This window comes from Capsicum annuum, chromosome 3, assembly GCF_002878395.1.
Source record: "Capsicum annuum cultivar UCD-10X-F1 chromosome 3, UCD10Xv1.1, whole genome shotgun sequence".
Lineage (NCBI taxonomy): Eukaryota > Viridiplantae > Streptophyta > Magnoliopsida > Solanales > Solanaceae > Capsicum > Capsicum annuum.
In genome coordinates, this window is record NC_061113.1 from 253,816,844 (window position 1) to 253,832,100 (window position 15,257).

Here is a 15,257-nt window from a genome sequence, read left to right on the forward strand (position 1 = left end):
TTGAAAAGTTTTTTTAAAATTCAATTTTATACCCCAAACTTTTTAAAACTATCAAAATTGCCCAACTAATTTATCTACTGATTATACTCATGAATGAAAAGAATTTCACATCAATGATCGAAGGGACCTACAAATAATGAAAATATACCAGTCTTTTAGCTTAAAAATCTTTATTTGTTGTTCAAAAATGTCTTTTACCGAGAAGAAATGTTTTTCAAAAATGTGTCTGGACTTGATTTGTCGTTCATCAAAAATGTTTTTCTTTCCGGATTTGCTCCAAAACTCATCTAAACTATTTAAGGACCTTTTATGTAATATTAAAAAAATTAAGGTTATATGTAATAAAAAAAAACTTGGAATTGGAGTTGACAAAAAAAATAAAATTGAAATGTTTTTGAAATATCTATGGCCAAACACTATGATTCCATAAAGTGAAATTTTTTTCCTGAAAAAAGTAAAAAATATCTATGGCCAAACAGCTTTGCTATACTAAAAATCCCCGGCCTATCATACTTATACAGTTTGAAAACTAATAGTAAATAATTTACCTATTTCTATCAATTCTACCTTTGTCATTAAATACGATTCATTATCCCCTGCATTTCTCAACGCATCAAATTTATTACTATATTCAAAGAATAATATGATAAAAAATTACTTTTATCATTTACTATTTCTTAACATGTATTTCAACTCACAAATTGGTATCTAACTCCAACTCCAACTCTAATTTTGATATTTTTTTTTTATGTCAAAAGCCTATTAAAAAAGTCGAACGTGAGAAAGTTTCATACGAAAAAGGATAAAGAAATAGTACTAGTATAGTACTAATTCTAATCATATAGAAGCCGTTTGGTCATAATTTTTTTTTCCTTTTTTGCAGAAAATTATTTCACTTTACTGAAAAAAGTGAAAACAGGCCATGAATTTTCCAACTTTAATTCCGAAAAATTATTTGGAAAAGTGAAAACAAGTTTTACATTTTTTTCACTCATATTTCTCTCACAAAATTTTAAAAATAACTTTAATTTATATTCATGATTAAACAAACTCCAACTCAAAAAAAATAAATTTTCATGACGAAATGCGGCATAGTATTTCACTGTATGTTTTTCAACCCAAAAAAGGGTAATAAATACAGTTCTAAAATAAATAAAAAGAATACAATTCGAGCACGTGATATTTTTCAATATATACCACCACGTGAATAACTCAATTATTATCATACCCAAATTACAACTGCCGCAATTTTTTTTGACCTCCCGCGTTATTAAATTTCCCGACCCGCCCGAATAACAGATTCCGTAACCCACTAGGGCTCTTTTTCTTCACCTTTTTATCGTCAACGACTTTCCCCCAATTCTATATCGTCATCTTCTTATTCCCAACAAATCGACCTATATTTTTCCTCTCAACATTCAAATCAATCTCCGATTCGTCTGATTCGTTCTCTCCTCTATCTATTGATACCTTTTTCGGGTATTGCAGGCTTGACAATCGAATTTCGATTTTAGGGTTTTAGATCTTGTCTATTTCTTCTAGATCTGTTCGATTCATCGCTCTTTTTGTGAAATTCAACGGTTGTTTTGGTCGATTTCTCGGTTTTTGTGAAAGAAAAAATTGGGTTGATTTTTTTTTTTTTCCTGATTTAATTAGTTTGTGGATTTTGGGATTTCTTGTTTAATACGTTTCTGTTCGTCTTTGATTTCAATTGTTTGAACGATTTTTTGGTTGATTTTTGATTAATTGAATTTGGGGATCTAGGGTTAGGGTTTTCATTAAATTTTGCAATTTTTTATTTTTTTTATCTCTTAATTTTCTAAAAAATAAAATTATTTTACCTGAATTTCTGCTGCTGTTAATTTAGTTGTTCTAATTTGAAAGATCCGCTACCCCAATTTTGACGAAGACCAGCGACCCGTTCAAGGTACCCGAATTTCCCCTAATGTTTTTTAATGTGCTATACATGTTATTAACTTATGGTTCTCTTTTTTTTTCAGTTTACTGTTCTTTAAGGGGCCACACTATAATAATAGAACTAATTTCACTGTTTTATCCCTGTGCCATGTGTCGCTAATTAAAATTAGAAGCTTAATTAGCTTCTTGATTACTGTATGTATTTATCTTAATTAGTTTACTTTCGCAAGTTTATATGTTGTCATGCTTGCCAATATAGTGTTGTGATAAGATGGGTGCTTTATTTGCTAATTGTCCATACTATTATGTTAATGTTTTCTGTTAAGCCGTTGTAGTGTCTGTTAATTTCTTGTCCTGAAAGGAAAATTGGTGTCTACATGTGAGCAATTTGAGCTATGAGCTAAGGTTAACAATATGAGGTTTTGATGATGAACAAACAAGTAGCTAAGCATAACAAACATATTCAAGAACCTAGGTCTTATAAGTCTCTACGGAGGATTGGTATGTTTTGGGTCAGTATCAATTAGTGTGTATAACCTTTCATAGTCGGCTAGGGTGCTCCTACGAGGCGTCAGGCTGCTATGCTTGAGTTTATGTCATTAAGCTCAGTTCATTTTTCTTGACATAGTTATGAATATATATCTATATGCATGTGCTAAAGACATTGTGTCGGTTTTTCTGTTATTGAGAGTTGATGTGGTGTATTTGTTAGTGTATTTCTTCTCAGCTAGACAATATTGGTTGAAATGCTCGTTGTTGCAGGTTTTCTGTGTTTGATTTAGTGGGGTTTTAATTCAATTATATGATGATGAAATTATTTGCGTTGCTATATATCCTCAGAACACGTGGAACTTTGAAGGCATTTTCCTCCTCTGTTTTTAATCTTTGAACTTCTCCCTCTGATGTTTAAGTATCTCATATTGTTTTAGTTCGTTGCAGCAATTATGGTGCAAAAAAGGCCATTTGGTGAAGAGGACCTGTATGAGGTTTCATCTAAGCAACCAAGATGTGAACCCAGTTGTCAGTTAGGTTCCGTTTTGGAACATTCTTCTCTGGAGGCTTATGCTTCAGGTAACAAGAAATTATTTTTTCAGCTCTGAGATATTCTCTGCACTGGTTTTTCTGCTTTGTGTACCATTGTTAAAATGCTTCCAGGCACCGGTGAATGCAGTACCCTGTAAGACCTGCCAAGTATTTTTATGGTCGGAGCAGTTTTCTCCGCACCTTACTTTATGGCTTGCTCTTGAAAGAGTAGATTTTGGATGTTAAATGAATCTTTTTGCGCCGTACTCTGGTTGACTGATCTGTTATGTATGGTTTTTGGTAGGTGGTGATGAGGAAAACTCTTCAAGAACCATCCCTGATGCAAACAAGAAACCTGATAGTCACAATGTGGCTGAAGTTCTTTTTTCTTCTGATAAGGAAACTGAGATGAGTATTCATGGATCTGCTTCAAACTCTTCCTGGCCCACTAGTAGCACCAGTGAGGAAGACATCATGCCTGAGGTGCCTTTTCACATATTAACATCTCCTGAATATTACTATTTTGATCATCCGTTCAGGGCTTCTGCTCATCACAGGGAGATACATTCTCCCCTTTTAAGTAATCCTCAAAAGATGGTCCCTATTGGACCTGATTTTCAGGCAGAGCTACCAGAATGGGATGCATGTAATAAGGATAACCCGTGCATAGATGGTATACATGAAACTCTGAGTCCTTCATCTCAAGCTGATGAAAATAAATTTGCTGGAAGGACTATCGTTCTGATGCCTAAAATGGAGCTACTTGCAGATAATATTGAGAATATTGCAGAGAGAGGAGTTGAATGTTCCTGTGAAGATATAGGTTCCATAAGATGTGTTCGGCTACACAACATTGAAGCAAGGGAAAAACTAAAGCTAGCCCTTGGCGAGGAGACATTTGTTAGATTGGGTTTTTGTGACATGGGAGAGGTTGTGGCTGAAAAATGGAGTGAAGAGGAAGAGGAATTATTTCACGAGGTTGTATTGTCCAATCCTGCATCGCTAGGCAAGAATTTCTGGAACCATCTTGCTATTGAGTTTCCTTCACGGAGTCGGGAGGAGCTTGTCAGCTATTATTTTAATGTCTTTATTTTGCGAAAACGTGCTGAGCAGAACAGATTTGATCCACTGAATATAGATAGTGATAATGATGAGTGGCATGAGACTGTTGATGATGCTGATGAGGGAGCCAAAATGACGGATGAAGATGAGGATTCTGTGGTTGAATCCCCAGCATATTATAATTATCTCAGCTATAATATGGGCCATGAGGAGCACGATAGACCAGCATGGGAATATTATAATTCTGTAAATTTTGGTAGCAGGAAGGTCTTTACTGATGTGCAGGAATCATGTCTGGGTAAGTTGTTTGACAGTAACAGCAGTTGCAAACTTAGTATGCAGCCTCAAGACCAAGGACTACCAAATAAAGTGGTTGAGCAAGAAGTCCAAGGAGGCTCCTGTATCACTGGTGCAGCTGGGGTTACTTCAGAATCGTCACTAGGGAAGACCAACAACAATAAACATTGGGCAAGTGATATTGCTGGTACGGGCATTGGCACCAACCATGACAGTCTCTTGGAGCCATCTAATCGCAAAGAATGGGATGTTGGATACTTGAGCTGTGCCAGAAACAAAGTTGATTTGTTACCAACACACACTATGATTGAAGAAGTCTTTGGTGATGGAGCTTGGATACACAAGAGCCGAGATGTTTAGGGGTTAAGCTAAAGTTAGACTGTAGTTTCTCGTTCAACTAAAATAAAAGAAGGGGATTCTGATTCTTTTATTCAGGGGTTAAACTGAGTTTCGACACATTTAAGTTCATCCGTTAGACGCTTGGTTTTGTGTGGTGATGCTTCATGTGCAGCTTCCATATTTCCTTGTACATTCATAATGGTGGGAGTATTTTTTTTTTGTAAAACCCAGATGTAAGAAATGCATTGCAAGGGTGGTACGTGAGCTGATGGATGCTAAACTTTTGGAGCTGTACAGTAGCCATTATTTTCTTTTCTTTAACACCAGATTCCTAGGAAGCTGTTTCGACTGAAAGTAGGTTCTTGAAATAATATTTGTAAAGTTAAGCTATATGGTCAATTGAGCCATCTTTCAAAAAGGGGGATGAATATCCTTTTGAATTGTGATATATATAAGTTTAGTTCTGTGCAGCAGTGGATTTGCTCTCTTTTTATTTATTATTACATCTTTCTGTTTCTCAGCCTTGTCCCAAATGTATTTGAGAGTGAAATGTAAACTCTATGCCTGACTTAGGAGAGGGATTGGTTGCATTGAGAGCAAGTGTTAACTGCTTGATTGACTTGATAGTCTCTATTTGAAAAGTGTGTAGTTACATAGTATCTGGAGGTAGCTCATGGCCATAGTAGGTACTGATTGTCGCCATCGATGGATCACTTATTTATGAGGAAATTGATTTTCTTCTGTCTGCTGTTGTGTAGCACAGCTCCCGTCTGCAAATGTCAAAAAGGGAAGGGCAAAGCCAATAATAACTGGTAGTATCCAAGCTAATATGTGGCACCTGGACCAACATAATGGATACCCGTTACCTTCTACGAGCTCTGTTTACCAAAGTTTATACATGTGTGAGAATCTTACCTATTAACTTTTGTCTTTACTAGATTTGCACCCTCCTATCCGAGGTTTGCACAAGCTTTATTGATCCACACCCTCGTGTTCAAGTAATCAGATATTAGATGCATAAGTATAATTTTTATTATGGGAATGTGAATTTACCTTCTACTTTCTGAAAATATTTCAACAATATACTCAAGGGCAGAAGAGAGTCAGTTGCACCTGTTATGACAATGCACACCCCACCCTTAGATGCAACTGTGGGCCATCACAGTTGGTGTCAACACGTAGATTATGAGCCCTTAGATGCAGGCGGAAACAGTGGGTAAGTCGAGCAGGATGTGGGTGTGCTTTTTAGTGCTTTATGTGCATTAGAATATAAGGCCTATTTGCCTCTGCCACATCTCTAACTTTCGTCCAAGTGAAATATTCTTTAAATTCTACTACTACTTTCCAAGTTTCCATTTGACCTTTCAAATTTCAATACCCATCCTTTTACTCATCCTCACACCCCTCAAATCAAATCCTCTCATTTTAATTTTTTTTGCCTTATTTTACCCTTTTTAAACTTCGTGTTTAAGTCAAAATCAGACAAACAAATTAAAACAAAGGGAGTTGCTCATTTCATCCCAATTTAAACGTATACATGTACCTTTCACAGTTCCGATTATTCAAATTTGTTGAACTCTTCAAGTTAACCTAGGTGTGATACTTTCAATTAAAACTAACTTTTTAGCTATTACTCTAGCTATAACAATTAAACTATAATATTGTTACACAAAATGTGAGTGATAGATCATAGATTATGCAAGTAATTCAGACGACAATGCTCAGACATGATACATATTTTTTTTCAAAAAAAGAAATAAAAAAAACAAACCACTAACATATCTTCAAGTACAAAAAGAAACAATCTTTAATTCTGGCACCCACATCACATGGGCTTTTACATAGAAAGGGGAAGTAGCAATTAGTAGCAAAGTACTCTAGCTAGCAAGTACCCTTGGGGGTTGCCTTGGTTATATATGAAAGAGAAAAAGTCATTAACAAATTATGAAGTCAAAAAGTAGTAGTGGCAGAGTGCTCTACCCTAACCAATTTCTTGCATGATATTCACCCAAAGGAACAGGTAAAGCATAGGTCCCACATAATAACTTCAGTTGGGATTTTTGTTTTTAAAATTTCATTGACCCTTTAGTATATGAGTATTCCTTAAGCATTGCTGGTGAGAAGAGAAGAAGTTGCCATGAATGAACACATGAACCATTATCTATCTGTATAAAAGTAACACATGCACCTTTATCATTATTACCATTTTTATAACCACAAAAATATACTAGCTAGTACTAGTAGAAAAATAAATTAGTGACCAGCACCGGATGAGAAACAAAAAAAAAGAAAAATAAATTAGTGGTGGATTCCTGGTAGCTCTCCATTTACATATCTATACTTACTTGTATATATATAAAAATTACTAATACATATAATATGCATACGTGAGACACATAGTCTGTGCCATTAGTTGACAGTTTCTAGCTACACTAGATACCGAAGGACCCGTGCTAGGATATTAAGTGTCAATAATTTTTGTAGCGATCTTATTTACACGTTAAGAAAGTTATTACATTTATAAATATTCAGCTGTAAATCTTATTATTATTGTACTTGAATTTGAGATTATTGTAGTAACATAAAAAATTTAAATCTTGAATTTGCGACGAAAGAAAAGGTAGTGTAACTACTGAAATAGCAAGTTGTCTAACTACCCAACTTAGAGATAATACAGTTCAGCATGAACTCTCAAGAACCTAACCACAAAAGGAATTACTAGTAGCTAACTATAGTAGTTGTTAATCTATATATATTTTTTATATTAATTAAAAGGGTTGACGTGCTTATCATTAATGAACTTTACTTATATTCTAATATATCTCTTAATCATGGAAACTGTATGTGTCACCTTAGCTCGACAGATCTCACATTCACACAAAGTGGACCAATTAAGCTTATAGATTAGCTTTACTTAGTGACTCATAGTAAATACTTCTTCATTCTTAAATAATCGAAGATTTCGAAATCAACTTCTAAAAGATTGAGTCGCCTTTAATATAAGTTAGCGCTTTACTAACGGGATTTTCCGGAGCGAAGTTAAATTAATTGAATTCTAAAATAGATACCAATTTTATTTTTTTTTAAAAAGGTAGTAGTTTGCTTTGTTTTGCTTGTGAAGAAGTAAAGCTCCAAGCAAGGGCTTTGGTAGATCTTGCTTTGACTTGAGGTAAAAGGGATCTATCACTTTTATAACATTGGTGTTAAAAGGCTAATTTGTGATTTATTAATTTTTTTTAAAATAAAATAGATCACTTATATGATACATATTTGATGGTGTAAACTTTTTTTCTTTATATTTATAATAATCATATGAATTTAAGTGTAGAAAATATTCTACATTTTCAAATAAATTTGATTTGCCATTGCAGGGTTATCCAATTTTTTCTTTTTTAATTTTTACGTAAAAACTTGGGTAACCCATGATAGCAGGTCAAGTTTATTAAAATATTTTGTACACTAACAATGCACAAAGCTTAAACTCTAATCATATACTCCATCCGTTTCTAAATAACTGCCATCATTTTTATTTGCATTCTCCTCAAGAAAAACATTAACTACATACTACTAAATTACCCTTATCTATTTAATACTTCTCTTTTTTGCATTATGGTGATATTTCTCCATATTTATTACTAAATGAAAATGGTAAAAAAAACAAGTAATTATACTTTAATTTCGTAAAATGATAAGTATCAAGGAATATTTATTTTTAGTAAGAACAAAAAAACTAATTAGAAACTGAGGGAGTATATGACTTAATTCATCTGTACAGTATATAACAAATTATGAACACTATCAAGTAATTACTTAAATAATATCTACTGTAATTAAATCTCCTTGAGATGTGAAACATATTATCTTGAAATTAAATTAGACGGGTTATCTGCTACAATAGATATACGATTCAATAATAATCAATGTAAAAATTTCTTGCTACTGACAAATGTATATAGTTTAAACCTTTTTAAAATGAGCATTTGTTTCTTTCGAACTTAGGCACAATTATTGAGTAACTGCTCACAAAAAATTAGACAAATGAAAAGAAAGTAAATTATCTAGTAACAACATCTTTTGTCACCATTGGACTTTTAAAAATAATAAATAACCTCATCGATCATATCTTCATGGGAACAAAAGAGTTAATCATCCAATTACGAAATTCCAAAAGAGGAAGTTGCTTAATATCTTTTACCCTTTAATTTATTTCATTTCTTAACTACAAATATGTACAACATAAACGCTTGATAGCGTTAAGAGTCCATTATTTGAGTATATAAATAATCCCAACTCAATTAAGGACTAACACAAATAATGGTTAGAATAAAGCCTAATTAATGACAACATCTATGAAAATGTGAGCTGCAAATTTGGATTTGTGCTCTGTGGCAAAAAGAGGAATCAGTTGCTGAAATAGAGACTTGTACAATACATTTTTGTAACAACGGACATAAAAGGAGAAAAATACTACTATAAACATTGAGTTGAGAAAAATGTTGTTAGACAGAAAATTAACAAGCATAAATTAGGAAAAGGGAAAAATCATCGATGCCCAGCCGGTTGCCAAGCCAGAGTTCTTTTCATCAAGGTGATTTAAAAATATAAAGATGTCAAGATATACATGCAAAGAGAAATCGAGTCGATTCAACATTTACTATATACATGAAAGAATAATAAATCTTATATATACCTTGTCCATGACCGATATTTACATTCACTTCCATTAATCAATATCATTAAACCGCAAATAATTAGGTTTTCTTCTTATTCAATACATACATAATGTCTGAAGTCAACTTTATTTTATTAATCTGATCAGTTCGATTCATAGAATTGGTCCGGAGGTATGATGGTCTTAGCACAATATTCTTGCCAACGTCTTAATTATGATAAGTTAATACTGCTAATAAATTTGAGCAAAGGCAATAACAAGATTGTTGTTAAATGTATAGACTTTAGATATAGGGTATAAGCTTATCATGCACTAAATTTAATAGTAATACAAAGATTCACAATTTGCCCATTCCTTCAAATTTAGTGAAAGAGCAATATAAAGGCAAAGCAGGGCATCAAAATGTTTATATATAATGGGCATATATGGGGAGAAAACAGACAAGGAGTGGCCAAACTTTACTTGGAAGAGTGTCAGTTGTCAATGTGTAGCATCCACTTTTGGTAAAACAAAACACCCAAAAGACTTCTTCACTCTCAAGTGAAGTCACTTTTGGGCAATATATAATAACATATGATACACAAATGTCTTTATGTGTTTCATCATTTTACACCAATTGTCTTCTAACTAATAGGCTTTTCATTTCTTTACAAAAAAAAAAAAGATCTTAATGTGGATGTAGATGACCTAATAATCTTTGGTCCATTAGTGCTAGTTAGTCAAGTAGTAGTATGTAATAAATTGAGCCACATGGTAGAAGCTCATCTAATAATTAAGTAGGGGATTTAGGACAAAATTTTGGATCTCTTTGTCAAAATTATCTCGATGTAATGATTAATGAAGTGAGTTAAAAATCATAAGTTAAAAATTATAAGGTCTAAAATTATTCGGTGATTTTTTTTGCATTTGTCCAAGCCTCTATAGCGCAGTGAGCCGTCTATATCGATCGTTGCTTTGGTGGATAGATTTACCTGATATTTGTGTTCGTAAAAGGCAATAAATACCCAATAAAATTAGTCAAGATAGACGTAGACTGATCTCGATATCACAATTACAGATTTATTTAAAAACAAATCGCTATGTAAGCATATCAAATATGTGGAATCATATATAGGAAATATGCACTTGACACCAATTGGTTTGGTGTAACACCTCAATTAAGGAGAAGTGGGTGAGCAGCTTTCTCACCAGACACCTAGTAATTAAGTCAGCTAGAGGAAATTGAGAAAATATTTTTCTATTTAGCATGCTTCATACACAATTACCTCATCCAATATAAAAGTTAATATCTTTCTTTGGGAGTAACATATGTGATAATTAATTACCTGTTTATTGTTCTCTTATTTCCTCACTAAACAACATCTTTTGGTATATACAACAAAAGTCAAAATTTCAACTCTCAGGGCCATTTTACCATGACATATCAGCCATATCTATTTTTAAGTATAATTATCCAGTATCTGGAATTAATTGACTCGACTAATTTAGATTCGCATTGTGTATGACCAATTAAAGGAGGAAATGATTCTCTCAGTGATTTCTCGAACCCGAAATCTCCAGTTAAAAATGAAGGAATCTCGTATATTCTAGTTTCCGGCCACCGCGTCCCTTGATGGTTTCCACATATATCTTTTGTTGTTAATTGCTACCATCTCTTTAATTAGCTAGGTCACATCACAATGTAACCAAAAAGATGTAAGTTACATACACATTTTTACATTATCAATGTTATATTTTAACGTGTTACTATAACTACTTATTTTAATTCTGATTTCTTCTGAGTGTTTAATCAAGGCTATCCATCAATCTAGAAAGCTTAAAAATCTTAGGAACTGGCCTGCCCTTTTAAAATCCAAGATTCTTTGGCCAATCACAAGACACTTTTGCCTCACACAGCAATCATCATAGTGCATGTATAATGTTTAAGACTTCACAAGCCAAAGTTTGGCACAAAATAATGTGCAAGCACATGTTTGATCAATATAAAAATATTTACTAATTTGTTTAATTAAGTAGAGATCAAAGGACACAAAGAGAGGTTTCTTTTTTCTTCTGTTCCTCGTAAACACACACACACACATATTAATATGTAAACAACATATATATTAACAGTATATAATTAGACAAATAAGAATTCACAGCTAAAGTTGCACTAATAATGCCGGCTAAAACAAGCACAAAAGGTGAGGAACTTTCATATTAATAGGCCAAAAATGTGATTAATTTGTCCTCTTAATTAATACATACCAATAACAAGACATATTCACGTTGCGGTTAGTGCTATGTAAGCCGGCTTAATTAAGGCCGGCAACTTGATTACTTGTAACTTCAACTAATTTGCTTAGCTTAGCTTAGTTTGCTGTCAACTTTAGTGCTACATCATATTCTACCAATCAATATACTAATTGAAGCTAAATTCAAGAATTTTTCTTCTGGGTTGGCCTTGGCCTAGAGTTTCCTAGTTTACTACTACTATGTGCATAAAGGTCTACTTAATTAATTTGATTAAATACTTCTTAAAAAAGATAAAATTCAACATTTAAGGAGTTAATTTCATAGAGGGTCACTCGACTTAGTTTTGTTACAGAGAAAGTCACTCATCCGCCTCTTGTGATGTGTCATAGTACTTGCACTGCATGTACTCTGTCTTACTCAAGCTCAGCCTGAAGCCTTTAATTTAGACTCTAAGATTTGTCTTCAGACCTCCATATTATTAATTTCATCCCGTCTCTCGTCGATTATTTTCCATACTCACTTCCCCATAATTTCTTTTTTCAAATGCAAAAACGAATAAAAAATTGATGATGTAAAAACGCTTTATGTGAACAGTAATAGTTATTATATCGCTTACATGTAAAATAAAGATCTCGTTAAGTGAAAATAAGTATCTTTGATAAAAAGGACATAGAGCAACTAAAATTAAATTTGAAGTGATTACAATATCAATTACATATAATTATCATCATATTAGGATTCAAAAATTGAAATTTACGAGTTTTCCCAATGATCTCAAATTAACGTATAATCATAGCTGAGTTTACGATCAAATATTTATATTTATATGTAGGACCTAGTCAAAAGATACTGAATTCGATCCCTCAAGGTGACCCGATAACACAAAGAATAGTCAAGAGTAATGTCTGCGTACACTCTACTTTCTAGAGACTTCACTTGTATAATTTTAAGGTGCATATTGTTGTTGTGGTATAGAAAACAATAGAAGTAATACTAGTACAAAGTACAAGAATAGCAGCCAAAGAGTGGAAGCTTTAAAAATTATTTTTTTGAGAGTTGTGGGCTTCTTTAATAGCATGCAAGACAAAGGAAAGAATAGTTATTGAGAGCAGTTGTATGTTTTCTGTAGCAGGAGCTAGCTAAGGTAAGGTCAGCTCAACAACAAAAACAAATGGATGAGAATGCTTAAATCTCAGCCATTGGATTTTATTTAAGTTGGCGTAGAATTGTCAGTTGAGTACACGTGCTAACTCTACTAGTACTATCTTTTCCCCTTTACCACTTCTTTTTATCTTTGCTTCCATGCATGGATTTCTCCTCCCATTTGCCAAACATACTGTGTTTGTTGTTAAGAGAGAGAAAAAGGAAAGGAAAAAAAAAAGAGTAAATTGTTCTGCTCTTTCTTCTGATATTTTCTTGATATTTGTTCACTGTTTCTTGATTTACTTTGGTCCCATTAGTAGTGTGACACATACTAAGTAGTAGCATTTTGAGCAGTTGGGAGGAACAAGAAGTTTAGGTGAAAGTTGGACTTTTTTTTCTTTTCTGTTTCTTCATATTTGTTCACAGTTTCTTGATTTAACATTAGTAGTATGACATACTAAGTTGTACTAGTAGGCATTTTGAGCAATTGGGAAGGGGACAAGACTAGGTAAAAGTTTGGACTATTCTTTGGTTTTTGTTGATCGTATATCATCTGATCTGATATTCGATCTTGATTCTTGAATAATTTTGATTCAATGGGTGAAGATCAAGAAGTAGTAGTACTGAAACATGTTTGCAAATTCTGCAACAAAAGTTTCCATTGTGGTAGATCCTTAGGGGGTCACATGAGGTCTCATATGATTACTACAACTGATGGAGAGACTTCAAGAAAGAAGCTTCCTGCTTTGATCATCAGTAATGTTGATTTGGATATGGGCACTCAAAGTGCTAATTATGGGCTGAGGGAGAATCCCAAGAAGACTTCAAAGTTTGATCAAGATGATGCTTTGCTTCCCAATCAGAACAACAACAAAGTTTGCAAGGAATGTGGAAAAAGCTTCCCATCTTGGAAAGCTTTATTTGGGCACATGAAGTGTCACTCATCATCAATGAATAACAGTGTGGAAGAAGATTCTTGGAACAGTGGAAAGCAATTAGTGTTAATGGATAGTGAATCTGATACTGAAGCAGCAGCAGCAGCACCAAACAAGAAGAAGAGATCATCAAGAAAGATGATGAAAAGGTACATGGTCCCTACAACTTCCTCTTCTTTAACTGTTGGTGCTAATGCTTCCCCTTGTGTATCTGAAATTGAGCATGAACAAGAAGAGATTGCTATGAGTTTGATCATGCTTTCAAGGGATGTTGGGAATTGGGTTGGTCAAAATCATGTCACTGAGTGTTCTGATAACAATTCTCAGTTCTTGCAATCTTCTTCAAGATTGAGTACCAAATGTAAAGATGATAGTGGTGGTGACTTGGTCAAGCTGATCAAGAAAGTCAAAAATGGGAAAACAGAACAAGGCGAGTGCTCCAAGTCTCCAACAAATGGTCAAAAAAGAGACAAATCCCAACTACCAACTGATCATAAATTTCTCGGAGATGAAAAAAAGAAGAAGATTAAAGTGGACAATGAACACAGAGTAGTTGAAATTCTTCCAAAAGAAATGGATCCTGATCCAAGAGAAAACTCTAGCAAGATAAAATTTGAGTGTACTACTTGCAACAGGAGTTTCCACTGCTATCAAGCACTAGGTGGTCATAGGGCAAGCCACAAAAACACTAAAGTTGGAAATTGCACTAGCATTGATATTGATCATCACGTCAAGCAAATCAAGAACTTCAGCAATGAGAGTGGAATTAACGAATTTGCGCTAAAGATTGACAACAATTGTGGATCCAAGAAGCAGCAGCTAAAGATGCACGAGTGTCCAATTTGCTTCAAGATTTTCCCATCTGGACAAGCATTAGGTGGTCACAAGAGATCCCACTTGATTGCTGAGGCCAAAAGAAACAACAACAACAACAACAACCAATCTGTTGAAGTACACAAACCAGTACCAGAAATCAGAAACTTTTTGGATCTAAATTTGCCTGCTCCTGTTGAAGAAGATACCATGTTGGATTCTAGCAGTACTGAGCATATTGAATTCAAGCAATGGTGGATTGACAGCAGCCACAAACATGAGCAGCTATTGGGCCTTCTTTCTAGCTGATCATTGGGGAATTTCAGCAAAGTGTACAGATTCATTGATTCTTTACATGATTGAAGTGTTTGATCAATTCACACTAGTAACTAGTGGTGGCAGCAATAAGTAAGCCTCAGTCCCTAATACGTTAGGGCCGTCTATATGAATCCTCACGGTTCCATTTAAGCTCAACTCAAAATTATCAATTATACTCTGGCTCCCAACCCACTGCAACCCTTCTCGTTTGTGTGTGCTTGGAACCGACAATGTGAGCAAGCTGACACAGGTGTAGTAGTCGTGTTCAACCCATCCATTTTGCTCATTGAACAATTAAGCACGTATTATTTTTTATTTCTATTTTTGCATTTCATTTACAAGTTTTAGTCAAGGGAATGGTAATTCATGTGTACAAGATGTAACCTTCTTTTTACTATTTTTGGATTCTTTTGTTGAGTACATTAACTTTAGCTTCATCTTGAGCTAGACTTAATTGTCATGAAGAGTAAATTTTGTTTTAGTGTAATAATATTTTCTTGAAA

General features: G+C 33.7%; 2 protein-coding genes across 3 annotated transcripts; both read left to right on the forward strand.

The window, feature by feature from the left end:
* Window positions 1-1,223: 1,223 nt before the first annotated feature.
* LOC107862293 lies at window positions 1,224-5,108 on the forward strand. Of its 2 annotated transcripts, none has more exons than XM_016707816.2 (3): window positions 1,224-1,927; window positions 2,857-2,988; window positions 3,245-5,108. In XM_016707816.2, exons 2-3 carry the CDS (start codon window positions 2,862-2,864, stop codon window positions 4,657-4,659), a joined length of 1,542 nt encoding a protein of 513 aa, XP_016563302.1. In that variant the 5' UTR covers window positions 1,224-1,927; window positions 2,857-2,861; the 3' UTR covers window positions 4,660-5,108. The 2 variants fall into 2 exon arrangements, with proteins under 2 accessions (XP_016563302.1, XP_016563303.1); XM_016707817.2 differs by having other exon boundaries at window positions 1,226-1,927; window positions 2,847-2,988.
* A 7,501-nt stretch (window positions 5,109-12,609) lies between these two features.
* Window positions 12,610-15,204, forward strand: LOC107862294 (zinc finger protein ZAT4). Its single transcript, XM_016707818.2, has one exon. It carries the CDS (start codon window positions 13,285-13,287, stop codon window positions 14,743-14,745), a length of 1,461 nt encoding a protein of 486 aa, XP_016563304.1. The 5' UTR covers window positions 12,610-13,284; the 3' UTR covers window positions 14,746-15,204.
* Window positions 15,205-15,257: the final 53 nt, after the last annotated feature.

What these genes read in the sequence shown, in the direction of transcription:
- LOC107862293 (XM_016707816.2), top strand. Translation starts at nt 2,862, where the DNA reads ATGGTGCAAAAAAGGCCATTTGGTGAAGAGGACCTGTATGAGGTTTCA. An exon ending in TCTGGAGGCTTATGCTTCAG is followed by an intron (nt 2,989 to 3,244) that starts GTAACAAGAAAT and finishes GGTTTTTGGTAG; the next exon opens with GTGGTGATGAGGAAAACTCT.
- LOC107862294 (XM_016707818.2), top strand. Translation starts at nt 13,285, where the DNA reads ATGGGTGAAGATCAAGAAGTAGTAGTACTGAAACATGTTTGCAAATTC.